Source organism: Toxotes jaculatrix, chromosome 11 (genome assembly GCF_017976425.1).
Source record: "Toxotes jaculatrix isolate fToxJac2 chromosome 11, fToxJac2.pri, whole genome shotgun sequence".
Classification (NCBI taxonomy): domain Eukaryota; kingdom Metazoa; phylum Chordata; class Actinopteri; family Toxotidae; genus Toxotes; species Toxotes jaculatrix.
The window spans coordinates 13,644,763-13,664,375 of record NC_054404.1 but is presented as its reverse complement, the minus strand read 5'-3'; the positions used below and the strand labels follow the sequence as shown (position 1 = coordinate 13,664,375).

The 19,613-nt window shown below is 40.1% G+C and overlaps 5 protein-coding genes across 10 annotated transcripts in view; 1 reads left to right on the top strand and 4 right to left on the bottom strand.

Moving 5' to 3' along the window:
* Positions 1-3,729, bottom strand: part of mcph1 (microcephalin 1) — a 41,019-nt gene extending 37,290 nt beyond the window's left edge. For all 3 annotated transcript variants that reach the window (XR_005894919.1, XM_041050565.1, XM_041050566.1), the window contains exons 1-8: positions 3,632-3,729; positions 2,618-2,679; positions 2,413-2,504; positions 2,178-2,296; positions 1,958-2,042; positions 1,284-1,395; positions 1,071-1,202; positions 884-964 (exon numbers count right to left, since the gene is read on the bottom strand). Coding sequence is in view for 2 of the 3 variants with exons in the window: in XM_041050565.1 (XP_040906499.1) it covers positions 884-964; positions 1,071-1,202; positions 1,284-1,395; positions 1,958-2,042; positions 2,178-2,296; positions 2,413-2,504; positions 2,618-2,651 (655 nt within the window). In the remaining variant the exon portion in view is untranslated. The remainder of the gene's footprint in view (positions 1-883; positions 965-1,070; positions 1,203-1,283; positions 1,396-1,957; positions 2,043-2,177; positions 2,297-2,412; positions 2,505-2,617; positions 2,680-3,631) is intronic.
* A 1,735-nt stretch (positions 3,730-5,464) lies between these two features.
* Positions 5,465-6,808, bottom strand: npy4r (neuropeptide Y receptor Y4). The gene has a single exon (XM_041050222.1). The coding sequence runs from the start codon at positions 6,806-6,808 to the stop codon at positions 5,465-5,467; it is 1,344 nt and encodes a 447-aa protein (XP_040906156.1).
* Positions 6,809-9,565: 2,757 nt separating this feature from the next.
* On the bottom strand, positions 9,566-11,312 carry LOC121189870 (beta-microseminoprotein). Its single transcript, XM_041050344.1, has 4 exons — positions 11,190-11,312; positions 10,712-10,817; positions 10,271-10,373; positions 9,566-9,811 (listed from the first exon to the last, which is right to left on the bottom strand). The coding sequence occupies exons 1-4, from the start codon at positions 11,190-11,192 to the stop codon at positions 9,691-9,693; spliced, it is 333 nt and encodes a 110-aa protein (XP_040906278.1). The 5' UTR covers positions 11,193-11,312; the 3' UTR covers positions 9,566-9,690.
* Positions 11,313-11,451: 139 nt separating this feature from the next.
* LOC121189374 (sphingomyelin synthase-related protein 1-like) lies at positions 11,452-18,311 on the bottom strand. 4 transcript variants are annotated; one of them, XM_041049428.1, is made up of 7 exons: positions 17,713-18,294; positions 17,124-17,179; positions 14,665-15,291; positions 14,398-14,493; positions 14,071-14,188; positions 13,655-13,805; positions 11,452-13,434 (listed from the first exon to the last, which is right to left on the bottom strand). In XM_041049428.1, exons 2-7 carry the CDS (start codon positions 17,144-17,146, stop codon positions 13,130-13,132), a joined length of 1,320 nt encoding a protein of 439 aa, XP_040905362.1. In that variant the 5' UTR covers positions 17,147-17,179; positions 17,713-18,294; the 3' UTR covers positions 11,452-13,129. The 4 variants fall into 4 exon arrangements, with proteins under 4 accessions (XP_040905362.1, XP_040905363.1, XP_040905364.1 ...); XM_041049429.1 differs by having other exon boundaries at positions 18,204-18,289; XM_041049430.1 differs by lacking the exon at positions 17,124-17,179 and having other exon boundaries at positions 18,204-18,311.
* A 308-nt stretch (positions 18,312-18,619) lies between these two features.
* Positions 18,620-19,602, top strand: si:ch211-223p8.8 (dual specificity protein phosphatase 13A family protein). The gene is made up of 3 exons (XM_041049436.1): positions 18,620-18,943; positions 19,044-19,258; positions 19,383-19,602. The coding sequence occupies exons 1-3, from the start codon at positions 18,720-18,722 to the stop codon at positions 19,589-19,591; spliced, it is 648 nt and encodes a 215-aa protein (XP_040905370.1). The 5' UTR covers positions 18,620-18,719; the 3' UTR covers positions 19,592-19,602.
* Positions 19,603-19,613: the final 11 nt, after the last annotated feature.

Here is a 19,613-nt window from a genome sequence, read left to right as displayed (position 1 = left end):
CTCTGTATTTCCATTCACGAAGGTGTCTCTTGATTGTAGACTCTGACAATGATAAGCCTACCCCCTCAAGAGTGTAAAAAGACTTATTTTTAGGAATGCACCAAATTGTTGCTTTGGCCACTCCTAACGTTTCTGTGATCTGTCTGATAGGTTTGTTTTATTTTTTCTAATGATGGCCTCATTCATTTACGTCGACAGCTTTTTGGACAGCATGTTGAGAGTTCCCATGATCAGCTACCAAATGCAAATTCAACACTAGGGACCAACTCCAGACAGTTCATCTGTTTAATTACTCATTGAATAATCAGGGAAAAGGTCCCACCTGGGCATGAAAGTTATTGTCAGTCTTATAAGTTATTGCCAATTATTTTGAATCTCTGAAAATGGAGGGGCTCTGTATAAAACTGGGTGTAATTCCTAAACGGTTAATGCAATATTTTTGCTAAACCCCCTGAATTACTGCTCTCCACTTCAATCACATCTTGATGTTGTTTTTTTTTCAAATCCATGGTGTAAAGAGGCAAACCTAAGAAGCTTGTGCCATTGTCCAAATATATATGGACCTGACTGTATGTAAGAATATATAGCAAGCACTTGCCATGACACAGAATCAAAGTAAAAATGCTATCATGGATTTCAACACATTGGTTCTGGCTTCATCTTGTTGTTTGTTTGGAGCTAACTCTGCAAACATGCTTGTAATGTGTATTCTAAATATTCAGAAATACGTAGCCACTTTTGTATTTATACAAATCAAATATTCGGAGGATGCTGCCATTTCCTTCTCTAGAAATTTAGAAACTAAACTGGGAGTTGGGAAAGACAAAAATTACACTACAACTCCATTGATTAGTAACAAGAAGATCACAGTTAATTTTCTTACACATTAATTTGAAGACAGTTGGTGTGCTCCCAAGAGAAGGCTTCAGCCCAGTGGGTGAGCAGGATTCAACCATTTGTGAAGCTGAAAGACAGTGACATTTGCATAAAATTGGCTGGCATTTCAAAAATGCTGAAATGTTTTTAAGGCCTATCGGTTTATCAGCCCATACACCTACTGCTGCACATACCAGTGGGTGAGAGGTTTTCCCGCTTCTCTTTCATGTCTTTCAAACGTTGTGCCATATAATCCGATCTTTTCAAAGCAGGGCTATAGACTATTCCACTCTCTTCGTCGATGATGATGGGTGACACATCTGTAACTGTGTAAAAGTAACTGTGACATGACAAACTACATCCTCTGGTCTCAAGTAAACATTTCCAAAGGTGTAATAATCTCTTACCCAGAGGTTGTTTCGGAGCAAGGTCTTTCATCATCTTGTCTAATTTCTTCCTCATGCGTCTGTCATTTTCAGGTGTCCTCTCTGGAGAATCTTTTGGCCGCATGCAGCGATGCTACGTGAATCAAACACAATAAATGCACATTTGAATTCTTGCAAGGTCAAAATTATAATGTCATTTAAAAGGGCATGTTCTCACTGTGTTTAGAAAAGCTGAACAATGAACAAACTGCTTACAATTGGATGTATGGTATTGCAAAATAACAAGTGGATATACAGTATGACACAAAAATCATAGTACATTAACTGAATTAATCACAGCAAGGAAAGAAACTTCATTAAGGCAAGTTTTCCAGACAAATAAAGAGTCTCAGTTTGATAATAATCACTGATCATTTAAACCGATCATTTATCAATGACCAGTTTATTTCATTTCCTTTAGGGCAAAATATCAAGGAGGTAGGTCCTGGTTTTTGTATTTAAGCCATGTCAACATTTAAAATAGGACCACATGACGCCTTGTTACAGATTCTGATCAGATGATGAAAAAACCCAGACACTGGCTAAAAATCAGCATAATGCATGGCTTGAGAAACAGTGGTCCAACACTGATTTACAATGACAGCTTAAACTGCGACACCAACATAAACATCACACGTCAGTCCGACTCTACTCACTTTCTTGTTCTTCAACACAGGATTGCTTTCATCATTTAAGGCTGGATACAACTCCTCATCCACATGCACTCCGTCGTCGTAACATCTGGACATCATTTTCACCGAAAATAAGCATTAAGAGTCACATTAATGTTAACATCATCTTGTAAAACTTTATAACAATACAATAAAAAAAAAAACATGGAATTGTTGAAGTTACAAAAGTATACAACTCGCTTACCTGCCTACCCAGAGAACAGAGACAAGCCTCACATCACTTTTCTTGGCTTTTCTCCATGTAGCTGGATGACCATTGTTGAAGACTACATGTGTGACTTGTTTATTGAATGTTTTTGATACCTTTACAAGAAAAGGCAAATTTAGGTGTTGCAAAGAACATATATATTGGCTGTCTGTAAATACAGCAAATGGCAAATAATACCTTACACATGTGTTTGTGTGCCCTGTGGCCTCACCTGAGCTCCCATTTCCTGCAGCTGCTGAATGAATGGTTTTGAATAGTTTGCTGTTTTGTCTGATGACCACACATCAACATAGGCAACGACATCTGCAGACATATCGAACACAGACATAAACCTAAACCATAAGCCATAAAGTTCAGCCTGAATTAACTGCAGAAAAACAAAGATGATATACATATAAAAAGATGATATACAGTACCTTTAAGAACTGAACAGCTGTTGCTTGTGGTCATTACTGGCCTCTGTAGCTCCAAGATTTGCCTACACAAAACCAGTAAGGACACTTTTTGAGTTGGAAGTGCAGCCCTCACAGTCCATGGGAATGGTAATCACAACTGACTAAACCAATCAGGGACAATAACTAACACACACACACACACACACACACACACACACACACACACACAAAACAGCTTATCTGACATTTGATTTGTGTCGAAATCAGGGCTGCAACTTTATATTTATTACAGTCAGTCCAGCAATTAATTTCTAAGTGAATAATTGTGTAAAAGTGTAAAAAGAAATGACAATACCCATGAATTACCAGAGCCCAAAGTGATGTCTTAAAACTGCTGACATTGTCGGACTATCAGGTATAATATTTTTCTAAGGATATAATTTCATGATATCAGGTGGAGAGAGAATTTGTGACAGATGAGACGCCTCCGTGAAGGTACTGTGTGATGGATAATTAAGGAAGCTTGTTTTTCTCTACGGGGGTCCATACGATATGCCTACCCACCTAACTCCACTTGCATTTCCCAAACACATGACTTGTGTATTGTTTTATATTATAAATCCAATGACTGAAACACGAAGAGTCGCCTTCACGTTAGCTAATTAAATCACTTAGGTTAGCTACGTTAACTGTAGCTCCATGAAGGGTAATCTTTGACATTAGTTAGTGTGTAACGTACAATATATATGGCAGTTATTTCTGATCATAGACCACTGCCTTCGGTTGACATCCATAACTGTCTACTACCCAGCTAGTAACGCCAATGCTGATACAATTTTTCCGTTAGTTTACGTTACGTTTTGCTGCTAAACTGGCGAGCTAACTAACTTTCTTAGCATTTTGCTGGTGTGGGCTAACTTGGGTTACGACTTCCGTAATATGCTGACATACGTATTACACATATGACTATTAGCAGTGCACAGGCAAGAACACAAATATCACACAATGTTTTTTTAGTAGTTGACGGGCACTTACTTAATGTCGCAGTGAAGTTTAAATTACACAGTTTCCAACAATCCCTAACTACAGAAAGCATCTTTCGCGCGTGCAGTTTGTGATACAATGCATTCTGGGACAGACGGCAATCATTGGCTGATAGGAAACATACGTCACTTCCAACCCAGAAGAGATGGCAAAAGGAGCAGGGTGGTGTCCCTGAGAAGGGCCCTAAGAAGTCTACTTCATCTGCAACCTTTCCTTTCAGTGAATTTATTCAACTTTTTCAGTCTCCGTGTCAGATAACGACATAACTATACTAAAAATTACTTTATTTACAGTCAAAAGTGGTGGAAATCTTGATTGCATAATAAATAGTGTCATAATGTATACATGACTATACAGGCCTAAAGCCTCCAACAGACGTGCAGTTATAAGCAAATGTTTGGATTAAGCAGACAGGTAGTGTATGTAATCTGCATGTCTGCACATGTGAGATGTCATAGAAGATAGTTGAGAATTTATAAGACTTAGAAATTAGCCAGTGTAAGCCAGTGTAAGTGCATTTACAAAGACATTTACTTCTATAAGTTACATTAATCACAGAACCTATAGACCTTGTGTTTGTCTTCACTAAGCTCACACACTGATTTCACAGAGCAAATGCCATAAATACAAAAGTGGTAATAAAATGTGAGAAACACAACAGCAGCAGTCCACTCATAAAAGAAATTATTTTTAACACATTTGTCTAGTTTATCACAAAATACATCTGTGTTACTGTTCAGTACAACATACAATTACATGACAAATTCAATGAAAAACCAACATAATATAGGAAAGTGTTGGGTGTTGGCCCACCACAACCCTTGAGAGCAGTACACTTTTCTACATGTTTCTGAAATTCAACTTGGGGGATGAACACTTTTATTTTGAAGCATATTCCCTCACTTTTTTAACATGTTGGTTCAACATCTATCATGGGTGCTCAGCTGGGTTGAGGTCTGGTGACTGTGAAGGCCTCAGTACAGTCACATACTTTTTACATTCTTCAAACAATTCACAGACGACATTTTGACATGTCACAGTAGGAAAAGCACTGATGTGAATTATAAAATAAATGATGGCTGGATTCCATTTTGCTGCCTCAGTTTCAGGGTGAAGGTAACACGCATGTTTGCTCACTGTCACATTCACACCGCCAGAATTGGCTTCCTGGGACATCTGAATTGAGCAGAGCCATTGTTAATGTTGCTAGTAACACCTGAGCTTCTCCTTCGATGACAAGTCCAAATGTCTGCTGCTGTTTCTTAACTGCAAAAAAGCAGTACAATGCATGAATAAAATATGGATATGGTATGTACTGTTATAATTAATATGAAGCATGGAATTGGGATACAGAAGCAGTTCAGTTAAAAATGACACATTCTGGAGCTCTTTGGTGGCCAAATAGTTACAGCACATGCCACATAACCACAACGTCCATGGTAAGAATCCAACCATGGATCTTTGTTGCATGTCATACACTTTCTCTCTCTCCCCCATGTGTCCTCCCCTCTTCACCGATAACTGTCCCATAAAGAAAAAAAAAGCCAAAATAAAGACATTCTTTAGAACAGATATGCTTTTTTTCACATTAACACACTTATTTTATAATTACAAGTTACTGCAGAATAAGATAAACCAACATTGTCCAACATTGTACTGCACTTCACTTCACTGACCCAAAAAAAACCCAGCACTTTAGACCACTACCAAAACTGTTGTACTGTTAATAAAGGTAGAACAAACAGCAGAAGTTAGTCCTACAACTGTACAGTTTATGTGACGACATCCTACTGCAGCAGTATCCTGTAGGTTGTAGCATCAAAGTCAGACAGAATTGCTCCTGCAGTTAAGAGGCATAGAGGTGCGGGACATTTCCATGTGCACAGTGGACATAGGGAAATGCTCACACTCTTCTTCTAGTGGATGGCAGCGGCAGTGCAGGAGTGCCTCTCTCACCTCCTGCCGAAAGTTGGAGTTGAGGAAGCCATAGATGATGGGGTTGATGCAGGTGGAGGACATGGCCAGCAGGTGGCAGAGGGAGAACAGCAGGTTGTGGTGGCAGATGGGCAGAGCATCCTGGTTCCAGTCTGATACCACATTAAAGATGGTGAGCGGCAGCCAGCAAAGAGCAAAGGCTGTAATGAGGGCGACCAGCATGATGTTGATTCGGCGGCTGTGCTTCATGCGCTGGCTCTCTGGGGTCCTGGCACGGTCAAGCATTTCTTTGCGGTGGCGAAGGCGCACAAAAACTCGAACATAACAGAGCAGGACCAGCAGTAGTGGGCCACAGTACTGGAACAGCAGGAGCCATGTGGTGTAAGCAAGCCTGTGTTGCTGGGATGGCCAGTGTTCCAGACAGGCCTCTATATGCGGAATTGTGGGGACGTAAGAAAAGAGGGTGCGGTATGAATTTTGAAGCACGGATGAGTTTTTGTATGTGTAAGTGGCAGGTTGAGATGCATTGAGATAAGCCTGAGAGGCTTGGTGGTGAAGAGGAGACTGGGGAAGGATGACATTAGTGTAGGGCTCATTTGTGAGTAGCTGAAAGGCCAAGAAAGGTGAAGAGGTGAAACAGGCCAGAATCCAAATGAGAACAACTGCTGTGTAGGCCTGAGGGATGCTCGGTTTCCACCCAGAGGGGTTGATGATGAGCTGATGTCTTTCCAGAGCAATGAACACCAGAGACAGCACAGAAACAGTCACAGACATACACTGGATGAACGGCACAAGTCGACATAACAGTGACCCAAACACCCAGTGGTCCATAAGTGTGTATATGACAGTGAATGGTAGGCAGAAGACACACACCAGAATGTCAGAGAATGACAAGTTGCAGATGAAAATGCTAGTGACATTGACTTTTTCTCTGCGACGGGTGATGATGCAAATGAGGCCAATGTTCCCCACCAACCCCAGCACCATTGTGATGCTGTACCACACTACTAGACACCCTGTGAGGATAGGAGACATATGGCACTGCTCATCATGCCCAAGAGCAAGGAGGTTCGAGAGGAGCTGGGTATCATTCCCTGGGCTCTCCTGCACAGACCCGTGACTGGTTCTTCCCTCCTCCCATGGTAGGGAATGTGGAGAGGTGGAGGTGTTCAAGGGCAGAGACAGAGCTGTCCTCGATGGAGAAGACTGGCTCGTGTTGCCACTCAAGGACATCTCACCAGGACTTCAGTGTCACCAGCCTCCAGGATCAAACTGTCCATCACAGCCCTCTGAAAAGATGCATCTGAGACAAAGAGACAGAACATACAAAGGGAGACAGAGAAAACATTATTCACTGGGCAAAGCTTCAAAGGATCTGTTCATGTAGAAGTGATATTGTTGTTCTGAGAGAACAACAGAGTGAAAGAGGAATGTCGCTGAGGAGGAATGATGCCTTGAAAAGGTGCAACACATGAGGATATTTTGAAATTTACTGGAAGTCTTTGTGGCAAGCAATGCTAAGACACTGGACTAAGATGGTGAACATGGTAAACATTATACTCGCTAAACATGTTACCATGTGGATGTTTGCATCCAACTAAAAGAGTTGCTGTTTACTTTTAATTGGTGTAATATGGGAGTTCTTGGTTTAATTGCCCCCCAAATAACGTTCTCATATAAGAACATTATACACCATAAAAAGGAAGAAAATAAGAAAGAACTCTATAATTTTTTTCCCCAATTTACACTGACAATGAAAATGTACTTTTTTTCTGTAGTATCCACATTTTGTTCAAAGCAAAGTCCAAACACTGTAGTTGCACAAACTGGATTCAGTTCTTTATCGTACAGTGACAATCAATCTCTCTCTTTTTACTTGCCCATCTTAAGATCTCAGACTTTTCAGTTCCCCTCCCACAAATGAATCCTCCAGTCAGGTTTCAAGGCTGAACATAATAGCTTAATGACAATAAAATTACTATGCGTACGTTCGAACACAGACTTCTATTTTTCAAGTACACAATAAATGATGTAGTATGTCGAAGTGAAAGGGCATGACTTTGTCAGAATCCTAAAAATGGATTCTAGCTCTCTCCCCCGAAACCTCTGCCAAGTGCTGTGAAAACCAGCATCGCAAAGAAAATGAGCCTGTCATTTTCCATTAACGGCACACACACTTAGCTATCGGTCACTTCACACTGCATCATTACTAACCTACTCTGTCAGTGTGTTGAGTGAGCTGCAGGCAGGGTGGCACAGCATTGATCATCCTTTGTTTAGGGAGAAAAGGCAAGTGTCACCAGAACCCAGATGTAACAAACAGCTGTAACAGAGCAGAGGAACCTTAAACACCAGCAGGAAAAAGAAAAAGGAAAAATTTCCCATTAACAGGGAAATTTGAATCGGTCATGTTAGTGTCATGATTTGACACTGTAAGATGCACATCCAGCATGTAGTTGTTTGTGATCAGCCCCCACCAGAGTAAAATCTGCGCAGGATAAGGAACACTGTGACCTGGCACTGTCATGTTCATCATATTCTCATCATATTCTTCTTTTCTTCCTCAGCAAGGTGTCCTCCATCTCTGACAAAACAGTGCTCTCTGACAGAGAAATGAAAGAATAACTGAACGCTATTTTCCAGATTCCACCATTGCATTACACTTCACACAAGTCTTCACGTAATTCATCGTAAAATAATTTTTTTAATGTTTGGAAACTTTATGAGTTTGATTAGAATTTAAAGGCCCATAGATGTGAGCAATATTTACGGCAGGAGCAAGTGAATATTAAGAGATTTTTTCATTTTTTAACGACTCAGACAACAATACTGTGAATAAATGTGTCTGAAAATGAAAATTAAAAGAGGACTGCTGGCACATATGTACTTGACAGGGAAACAAAGAGAAAGCCCAAGGTCTAAATTCCCCTCTGTGCAGTTGGTTCATATGTATTTATGTTAAATGAGCATTTTAAAAGATGTTTATTGATAGCTCTGTATCTTTTCCCTTTTATCACATTTTGAAAAATAATTTCCCCCTTTTTATTTCAGCTTTACACCAAATCATTTTGCAAAAACACCTAAACAGTATTTCCACATGCATGCTCAATAACTGGCACTATTCAGAAAAAATTTCTTCGTCCTTTGGCTTCTTGCCCGTGGAGGAGAAGGATAACGGCAGCAGGCACTGTGGTGTGCTCAACCTGAGATCATGAGTCAAGCCTCATTATTCGCTGCTGGGGGTGTCAGGGATTGTGGGTGATACCTCCCAAGACATTTGAAGGATTCATGCAAATCCACAACATATTTTTCCCTGTTTACATGTTTTTGTTTTTGGTTTTTTTTGTTTTGTTTTTTTTTTGGTTGCCAGTTTTTCTCAGTCTACCTGCTGAAATTTGGTTGAATATTCTAAGAAATACTCTCTAAGACTGCTATTTCTCAGATGGATCATTCAAAAGCGTTTACAAAGGAAGATACATACTGTATAGTGCACCTGCGTATCTGTGGACACTAAGCAACAAGCTGACAGTGGAGAAACAAGACAGCATAAATTTCATAACTGATTAACTAATTAAAGAATGATTTTCCTTGACAAACTGTGACATTACTGTGAATAAAAATAAAGCACTTACGTAGTGGGTTGGCAGAGTGGAGTGTCTCTGTGATACCAGGATGACAGAGAAAATGATGGTCTGAACAGGTCTGAATCCACAGAGATGAGAGTTGGAGAAGGAGCTAAACATCATAACAAGCAGAACGTTTCTGTCAGAGACAGTGGCCAGGAGAGCACGGCTATTATTGGGCTGTTAGAGCCCTTTGGTTGCCAGAGACCTTCTGAGGACCAAGCTCTGCTGTCACACAGTGGTGGATTTGTTCAATTACATCCTGAAAATGACACCCACTGCAAGTACTGTTAAAGAGACAAAGAGCAGGCAAAAAGACATTGAGTTGGAGCAGGTTTTAACTTTACTTTCACAGATAATTTAAAACGTGGCAAGTAAGACAAAGAGCAAGGCTGATCAATCTTTGTTTATTGGTAGTTTATTGTAAAGTATGCACACACCATAAAGGAGTTAATAAAAGACCAGTTGTTTGGAGGTTAGTTTGTAGCACGTTCAGAGAGGGTAACACTCTTTAGTGTTGTCTGACTTCAGCACTGCCTTGGCAGAGCAGGCCTTCTTATTCACAACCAGCTCACACTCTGCAGGAATGTCCACTATGTTCAGATCAGGGATCCTGAAAGATAAAGAGAAAAATTATTACCCTAAAATGATAAGAAAAATCAAATCTCGATGCATCTCTTGCAAGAGATTCATCGAATAAAGTTAAGTTGTTAAAGTTGTGCTTTACCATATAGGCTACAGATGACCTTTCTCTGAATCAGAACTTTATTTTCCCCATCAAAATCAAGTAGTAGCTTATAGGACCAATATGTCACCCTTTAATTTGTTGCAGATTTAACATTATTTCTTTTTACATTATCTAATATATTATTTTCTATGGGAGTCTCCAATTACAATTACATTTTTTTACGTGAAAAAATTTTTTAGTGAGGGAGCTACCCTCCCTGCCTCCTTAATTTTTGCACAGTTCCTTAGAGCACGTGAAATAAAGCCTAGAGAACACAGGTTTGTTTAATAAAAAAAAAAAATTAAATAAAGGTTTGATTAAAAAAAAAAATAAATCAAATCTTACATATTACAGCAGCTCATGCCGTCCTCTGTACAGGAGCATGCCACACAGTCTCTTGTCCATTCAGAGCCAAAATCATGCAGCTTTCCATCCTCATCCATACACCCTACATGTAAAGAAACAAAACCACAGTTCAGAGGTGCAGCTGACCTACTTATCACGCTCTGATAAATTTGTTGCAGTGAATAACTGTGTGTGAGTGTGTATCGATGTGTGCATAGGTGTGGTCTTGATAGCTTTTGATTCAGCTGGCAGGTGTTAGGTAAACACACAACAGCTGGATGATGCATTTGACTGGGTCACTCAGACCGACGAGGAAGCACTAAATGCTCATTTGTCCAAACTTGTGTCAAATATGGCAGAGGAAAGTTTCCACTCCAGCAAATTCGGTGCTGCACTGTTGCTGTTATATTGTATCTTCACAATTTGTTATCATGGACTCACCTTTCGGAGGGTTTTCCAGATCTTTGATCACTAATCCCTGGAAGAAGCAGTCAGAGCGGCACAGGACAACCAGCCCCAGAAGACAAACAAACACATGGAGAGGTGCCTGAAAGAGTGAATAAATGACATATGTAAACACGGTACATGTTTTATAGTCACAGTAATGTATTTCTGCACCTCTTCCTAATTGACTCCATTCAGCACATCCTTTTAAGATCTCTTGAGGACTGAAAAGGGAAAGGTAGGTTTTATTCAGGCTTCAATTGTTAGTTAATCCAATTATGTCAACAAGAGAGGAAAACCTTCAAAGGAATAAAATGTTTTTAAATGTTTTACTCTCAGTATCAGCAGGTCTAGTATTTCTTTAAAGTCTATCCTTATCAAAAATTATATCTCAGTTTTTGTTTAAAAAAAAAAAGTCCAACCACGATTTAAGACCAGAGTTAACATTTCGTAGCTTGTGGTGTAAAATACATACCATCTTCAGATGTGATGTGATCCAGTCAACAGGAAGCTCACATGTGAGAACTCTCTGTTAGTGGTTTTTATATGCACCCTTGCATATCTTTATTGATAGCATTTGAATTGTGATGTGAGTAGGATATTTGTTTTAAGGCGGGGAAGCACAGCAGGTAAGGTTACAATGATAACACCTATTAAAGGCACGCCTTGCCCAATCATGACATTTTCACCTTTAGTAAATACTGTACTGTATGTTCACAAGGAAGCTGGATTTCTAATATTTATGATCCACTTTATTCAACAAATGCAAAAAGAAACACAAAAGTGAAAAAACCAAGACAGGCCAAGGAAACAGTCAGTCTGAAATGTAAAAACCGTTTTCCTTATCTGTAAACTTTTATTGTTGAGCCAAAAGGCAGAGACAGAGTACTTGCATTGAAAATAAAGCCACAAACTGTAAACAGTTATTAAAAATATATAGTTTGGATAAACCATGAGATAGTAAACAATATTTGAATATTTCTTATCCTACGTTTTAATGAAAAGTCAGTGTTTGTACTGTGAGAGAACAACTGGACAATAAAGCTCAATACATTTCAGTGCTGGTTACATAATTAACAACCTGTAAAAAAAAAAACAGTATCAAATTAAGATTGAAAAAAAAAAATAGAATAAGGGTTCATTGGCAAAATTGAACATTGCAACGTTCAGGTATTTGGTTCAGTTTAACTATGACTGTACGAAACACATTATACAAAGATGTAGGGTTCACTCTGTGTAAGTGAAAAATGAAGTGTTTTTTTTTTTTTTTTAAAAACTACTTTTTTTATGAGTGACTGAAACAAGGCTCTGTCAGTTGAGAACAGGAAGTGTTTTTCCTGTTGCACATCAAAAGAAACAGTTGCTCCTTTGGTAGCAGTTACCAAACTGGTGTCAAATCTGTTTGCAATAAAACGTGTGTCATCACAACGACTCCCAAAACGACTCCCAAAACGTGACAACCACAGATATCAACCTTCACCACAGCTGTGTGATCAATTTTCCACAGTAAATCGTGAGTGAGACTAACAGCCCAAACCACAAGTGAACCTTTAACATCCCCAAGGTGAAAACATGAATAATGAAAATGGTAATTTAAAGGCAAATAATCCTCCAAGAAAACGCCCGTACCTGCAGCTCTTAGGCCTTGTAATAAACCTCATTTCTGTGTTTTACTTGGCAGTGTGCAATTTAATTTAGGAATGCAATAAAAGGGAATACTTTCATTTTGGCAGTGTTAGGTGAGAAATTAGATACTACTTTCATTTCTGTCCATTAAATATGAAGCTGTAGTTTAGCTAGACTGGAAATGGGGAAAAAGCTTGTGTCACTCCACAAAAACAAACAAACAAACAAAACAAAAAAACAACAAGTTTTGGTTTTACAGGAGGTTATGTGCCAGACTATTTTTTTGGCCGTGAGCAGTGACTTTGGGCAATGTTGCAGTCACAGACTCAAATTGCTGTTTTTATGCTTTGGTTTTTGCACAGGCTGAACAAACGAGGTATAGCATGTCATATAGGTGCTAGGAGGTGATTTTTTTTTTTTTTTTTTTTTACCTTTGAACAGTGCCATGCTGGCTGCTTTCCTCCTGTTTCCTGTCTTTGTGCTAAGCGACGCAAAGCTAACCAGTTGCTGGTTTTAGCTTCATATTTAATGGACAGACATGAAGGTGACATCAATCCTCCGTTCTAACTCTCTGCAAGAAAGTAAATAAGTGTATTCCCCAAAATGTAAAACTATTCCTTTAAACATAACATTACTTAAAAAAATAAAGATCATCCATTTATGCAAATGAAGGGGGGAAAACTCCCATATAATAAACTCAAAGTCATCCACAGACTAGAAGCAGCATCTCAAGTAAAAAGTTTCTCATTATATTACAGTCCATGCACATTGCAGCTGCTGAAGTTTATTCTATCCAATCAGAGTTTTCATGAAGGCAGGCTTGTTGAAGGGCCAGTGATACTGGTTGGGGACAGGTCCGTTCACATTGCACTCAAAGAAAGAGAACATGGGGAACCAAATGCGCGCCCTACGACTCTGCTGGTAGGCACGGGTGTTGGCTAAGGTGTGGTAGTACAGGAAGAGGCGGGTGGTGATGTAGAAGGCGATGAACACGTCGATGGAGTAGTGCTCGTGAGCCGCCAGGATGAAGAAAATCCCAAACAGGTTTAACACCCAGGAGATGGTGTGAATCAGATTCCAGCCTCGTGGAGTGTCTGCAATTGAAAGGAATCATTAAAGGGCAAGTCCGGTGAAAAAAAAACAACCAATCAAAAACCAATGATGAATTGATCCTACAAACAAGTATATATTGATCTAGCTTATTCCTGTGTGTCATTGAGTTCTACTATTAAATAAATTATTGATGAGCAAAGTTCACACACACTCTAAAGACATATTGTGTATAGGTAAAGACAGACATGTATTAACACTCACATTCGGTCACAAAAAAGTTGAGCATTGTGATGACAACCGTGTGTCCACTGAACATGTAGTCTCCACATGTTTGGACCCCAGTCAGAGTCATCCCAAATCCACTCCAGATCGCTAGCGCCCTCTGTATCTTTCCCCAGGAATCACCATATGTCTGGGGGGTGTAGACAAAAACACTCCAGTTATCAGTCAGCTGTTCATCAGTTGACAAAGCGATAACTGTACATAGGTTTTTCTTTCTTATTCTATTTTATTTTACCTAAATACTAGCTGTACATAGGTTTTACTATTCTATCTTTTAACCCTGAGTCAAGAATAAACTGTAACACTGTCAGCAGCTTTGAGAATCACCAGCTACTCCAGACTGAAAAATGGCACAAATTATCTCGTCTGCACAGAATCTCACGTGTGCCTCCCACCTTACTGGCGCACTTCAGGTGCTGCCCCGGCACAGAGAGCGAGGTGACAAACATGGTGCAGCAGCGAAGCAAAAACACAGTTCCCATTAAAGAGCACAACCGCCTGAAGAGAATTGACCTAAAACAAGAGACAAAAATAGAATTTGGACTTGAAACGTGTTCAAAAATATTCACATTTCATCTCTTGCCCAGCACTTCATAATCTACATGTATTAAGGTGGAAAAAAACCCCAAAACATTTGTATCCAGCAGTAATGTTGTATATTTGAATATATTATTTGAACACAGTATATCAGCGATGGGAATAAGTGGAACACAGTGGACTACCTGTGTTTGTGAAGAAGCAGGATCAACAGAAACATGTAACACAGGATGAGGCCACAGGCTTCAGCCATTGCAAAAGCCCATGGGATTCTAGGAACACTGTCAGAGTACAAAAACATCTCTATCAGCACACAGATTAGATATAAGTGCCGCATGAATGTGTATATGAACTATGGAGCCTGGATGGTTGCTCAACATGCACTGGAATCTTTAAATAGATATTTACTGGTGATTATCATTACCAAACACACAAAAGACAACCGTCTGTACCTGTCCAGGAATATATCAGGCAGCGGTGGGTAGGTCCTCATGTCCGGGACACGCTCATGTACAATGACCATGACAAAAGATGTGAATCCAAAAACAAAAAAGACGTATATGCAACTGATGACTGTCTTCCACACCTCTGGGTCCAGTCTACCAGCCAGGTGCTGCCTATGTCTCCCGTTTGAGTGTGTATGGCACAGTGCCACTCCTGAACCATATCCAGATCTATCACCGTTCCTCAGCCGCAGCTCAGTCCCGTTACACAAGTGATCACCTCCGTTGTACCTCCTGTCAGGTCCGTCACAGCTCCACTCGACCCCTGCAGCACCCAGCAAGTGCCCAGTGGAGAGACTGTCCGAAGGCTGGAGACCCAGCTCCTCCAGCTGGGCCTGGTTCTGTCTCTGGAGCCTGCGGAAGGCTAACGTGAGCCTCTTGATGTCTCCAAGCACGGTCAGGCCCAGTGGGGGACCTCGCAGGTCAGCCTCAGTCAGAGCAAGTAGGCTGACGCCATCCAGGCGATGCTGGGTGCACAATAACCCCACATACTCCCCGAATCCTTCTTTCTTCAGCCACTGGGCCACCTGCTTACAGCTCCAGGCACTCACACTGTCCTCTGACTGTGCCATGCCACTGCAAATAGAGACACACACAGTGTTAAGTCATGTAGGACTTCAGATTTCAGATGCAACCAGAGCCAAAGAGATGTCTTAAAGAAGACCTTGACAATGTGCAATATCCCACTTCAACTGACCAAAGCCTACTGAAACAATCCTCCAACGTTTGAGATGTAACACTTCCTTTTTTCCCACCCCTTGATTTCATTACTGTCTTTGTTACTCACAGCCCAACTGTTTGAATGCAAAACTGCCTTCAGTCTATTGACCTCACTATTCAATTTGCACACTATTGATCACAACTACCTGGCCTATTTATAAATGAGCTCCACTGTCATTTGTCCCACTCTGTCTCTGTAAGCTCATCATACCATTACCAACACACCAGAGCAGGAAACTAAATGGATTTGAGTAAAATGGATTTGAGTGATTTCATCAATAGGCAGCAACTAATGAGTATTTTCATTACTGACTGGTCTGTAGTTGTTGTTTTTTTTAAATGACCTGACTGATGATCATTTAGTTTATAAAATGAGAAAAAGAAAATGATTCAAAATGTCAATCACAGTTTCCCAGAGCCAAAACTGACAACTCCATTCAAGAGTCCTAACACCCCAAAATCTACAATATTTCCAAGAATTGATCAGTCAATCCTCATGCAACTATTACGATAATCAATCAATCAGCATAGTTATTAGAAAGCAGCAATTCCTAGCATTTAAGGAGATAAAACCAGAACATAGCCACTAATACATATTGTGAAGGCAGGCGTGTGGGAGAATGCCAATAATCAGGAGTCACTGTAGAGGTAATCTGCTGTGGTGAAGCTTATTTGTGCTCTTATTCGACGTGACCCAGCACTGAACGCTGCAGGCTACTTAGAGCTATTACATCATCTATGTTCAGGTCAGTGACTGTACAGCCGAGCACTGGCTTACTGTATACGTAAGTATGCACTGACACACATAAAGCAGGCATATGTTTTGTGTCAAAAAACGGGAATTAAACCAAACTGAATGAGTAAAAGGACTCTCTATCATTTCATAATAAAATAAAATACAGACAGACTCAAGCACTGGTGACTGGTGAATCACTCCGCTTTGCCTTTTTATCATTTTTGCCCTTTGACCTTCTGATAAACTCACAGCAAGAGCTGCTCGCCCCGTACTCCCTGCTGCTCCAAAGGTCGGCAAAGTTCAACCAACATGACTGCACTGCTGTTAACTGCTGAACGTGAGTGATAACCCATATGCTGACTGGACAGTAGATACAGATTTGAAATTACCAAGGTAAGCAGCTTTCAGCTATCAGGAAAGTATGAGACACCACTGGCTCTTAGACTTAGATATCAATAAATGTTCATACATATAGAGCCACTACTTTCATTCAGGAGCTGGTAGGTATTTTAAAAGTTACAGTAGTTACTTGAACAGAACGACAGACAAGGTCTCCTCTGTGATTACTTACTAAATCTGGGAAATACTCCAGTTTTTCAGGGTTGCAAATAATGATTATCAACTGATCTGTTGATTCTATTTTTAATCTACAGGTCTGTAAAAATGTCCCTTCACAATTTCTTACAGACAAAGTTGACATCTTTGAATTGCATTTGTTTTGTTCTACCAACAAAAAAACCCCCCAAAATATTCAGTGTACCATGAAGTAAAACAAGAAAAAGAGGACAAAACAACAATTAATTAATTGGTTAGCAGATGGACAGAAAATTAAACTATTTAAATTAAACTATTTTGATCATTAATGAATCCACTTAGTACTGACTCACAGTCCGGCAAATTAAATATCTTTGGATTCTGGACTGTTGGTCCGACAAAAATTTGAAGACCTCACCTTGGACGAGGAGACTCTGACATTTCCCACTAATTTCTGATGTTTAATAGAACAGTCTACAAATAAAACAACAACAACAACAACAAAACAATTAGATAGGTATAGCAGATTAATCAATATTGAAAATAATTGTAAGTTGCAGCCCTAATACTAACATTAGAAAAGCTGGAACCAATTTTTGCTTGAAAATTACTTCTGTTAATCTACTAATCTAAAAACTGTTTAAGCTCTGTTCTAAATATTGTCAATATTGTGACACAAAACCAAAAATACCAAATGAAATTTTAATGCTATAATATCATCATACAACTTCAATATCATATTCTATATATATTCTATCATATTCTATAATATATATCTTCAATATATATTCTAAAAGGTGACATTAAAGTTTTGGATCTTATTTGAATGTATTCAATTAAATAAACAACAAAAGTTAATGATAAACACATAAACTAATGTTTGCTCTGTTAACATCAATAATGCAGATGGTGGCTGGCTGCCAGTGAAGGATCTAAACAGAACAAATTAAGCCAATCAGCTGATCAATATTAAGCATTTACAAGTCTGAAAGCTAATGGGGACTCACCTGAGTAGCTGCTGCTGCTGCTCGTTTCCCTCAGAGATAAATGTTATTTTTAACTAGCCTCTAGATTTTACTGGCAACATCCTGCAGCTTCTCTGCCCTGAGGCTTTACTTGGGGATTCATAAGTGCCATGTCAGCTTGTTTGGCTGGCTTACAGTGAGTCACAGCGAGCAGTGACACACAGCTGTGAGAGAGAAAGCTCTTCACTGTGTGTGAGACACAGGCAATTTGACAAAGGGCTCATAGTCTGTTCACCACAGGGTCACAGTGTTCACGCTGGACTGCTGCATTTCAGCATGAGATCAACTCTGAGTGATTAAATCACGGTTTTAAGCGAGGAGGAGTTTAAACATTATTTTCTTCACATAAACAAAAAAGCTGAAGGGTAGATGTTCAATGGTGATCAAAAAAAGTCACAGAAAGTACATTCAGCCGTTTGAAAGTTTAAGTTTAAGTTTAAAAGATCATATTAAACAGTGGTTGCCTCTCTTACCAAACATCCACTGTCAGTGCGCTGTCAGAGGGAGTAGACAAGCTGCCTGTTTGTGTCTCAACTCACAGGAGAATTTCTTGGCCAACATGCTTCTGACAACTAGGCAACACCAAACAGGAAGAGGCAATAATAAACAACACCAGGAAAGAAGAGCTGGTGGCCTCGTGCAGGGGTGCTACTGAAAGCACACTGACATCTGCTGGCCACATTTAGGAAAAACTAGAATTTGTTTACAGGTTATGTTTCTCTAGATTCTCTAGAAAAAAACATTCATGGACTATTTGGTTAGAATTTTTCAAAATAAGCACAAGCTGTGGTTTTCGAAGCAGGAATGTAAACACATTTCCATTTCCATGAGTGAGAGTTTGACTAAGAGCCTGTGTCAAACACCACCACCTGTTTTTGACAGTCACAAGACGAGTGAAGTGGAACTGAAACAGAACCAAAGGCAACAGACGGCAGCGTGATTTAGTTTCATGGACAAAACAGAACGATTTACGGCCTTCAAACTGAAAAATGTCTAACAGAAAGTCGGTCACAGGCGCTGTCTCAGAGGTGAGAGGTAATTCTCAAAGCTCAGACCCAGAAGAGGAAGAAAAGTGTCCACGTATGACAGAGGATCGAGAGCAGACATTATGGGAGAGCCCGTCTCTCCAGGAGCTGGAGGAGGTTTTACATTCAGCTCCACGCTCCTGTCGCCACGGAGATGAGGTGTGGCCAAACCTGTTGCTCGGAGACATGTCAGTATCCTATGCATGATTTAAGTTCAGTTAAGTTCACATATACTGCATGTGTGCTTGGATTGTTATTAATGCATACATGATTTGGTATTTGTGCCAGGTTTATGTCTCATGACAAGCTTGGGCTCTGGCAGCTGGGCATCACCCATGTGCTGAATGCCTCACACGGTAAACTGTGCTGTAAGGGCAGTGATGATTTCTATGGGACCACCGTAAAATACTATGGAGTCCCGGCCAATGACCTGCCAACATTCGACCTTTCACCTTTTTTCTACCCCGCAGCTGAGTTCATTCACCAGGCCCTGACATCAGGAGGTACTACATGCTGTCAGCACAGGTTTTCAGGCATGACACCACAGACAACAGCAACTGTGAACCCCACATAGATGGGGTTACCAGCCCTTCCAGTGTCTTTGATTGTATCTTTTATGGTTTCCAGGAAAGGTGTTTGTGCACTGTGCTGTGGGTGTGAGTCGCTCGGCTTCGTTGGTCCTAGCCTACCTGATGATCTATCACCACCTCACTCTTCTGTCCTCCATACGCTGTGTGCAAGAGAAACGCTGGATTTTTCCAAATAGAGGCTTTCTGAGACAGCTTAAAGACCTGGACCGAAAGCTGCAGGACAAAGGATTGAATGAGCCAAAATAAAAAAAAAACAAAACTAGGAAAA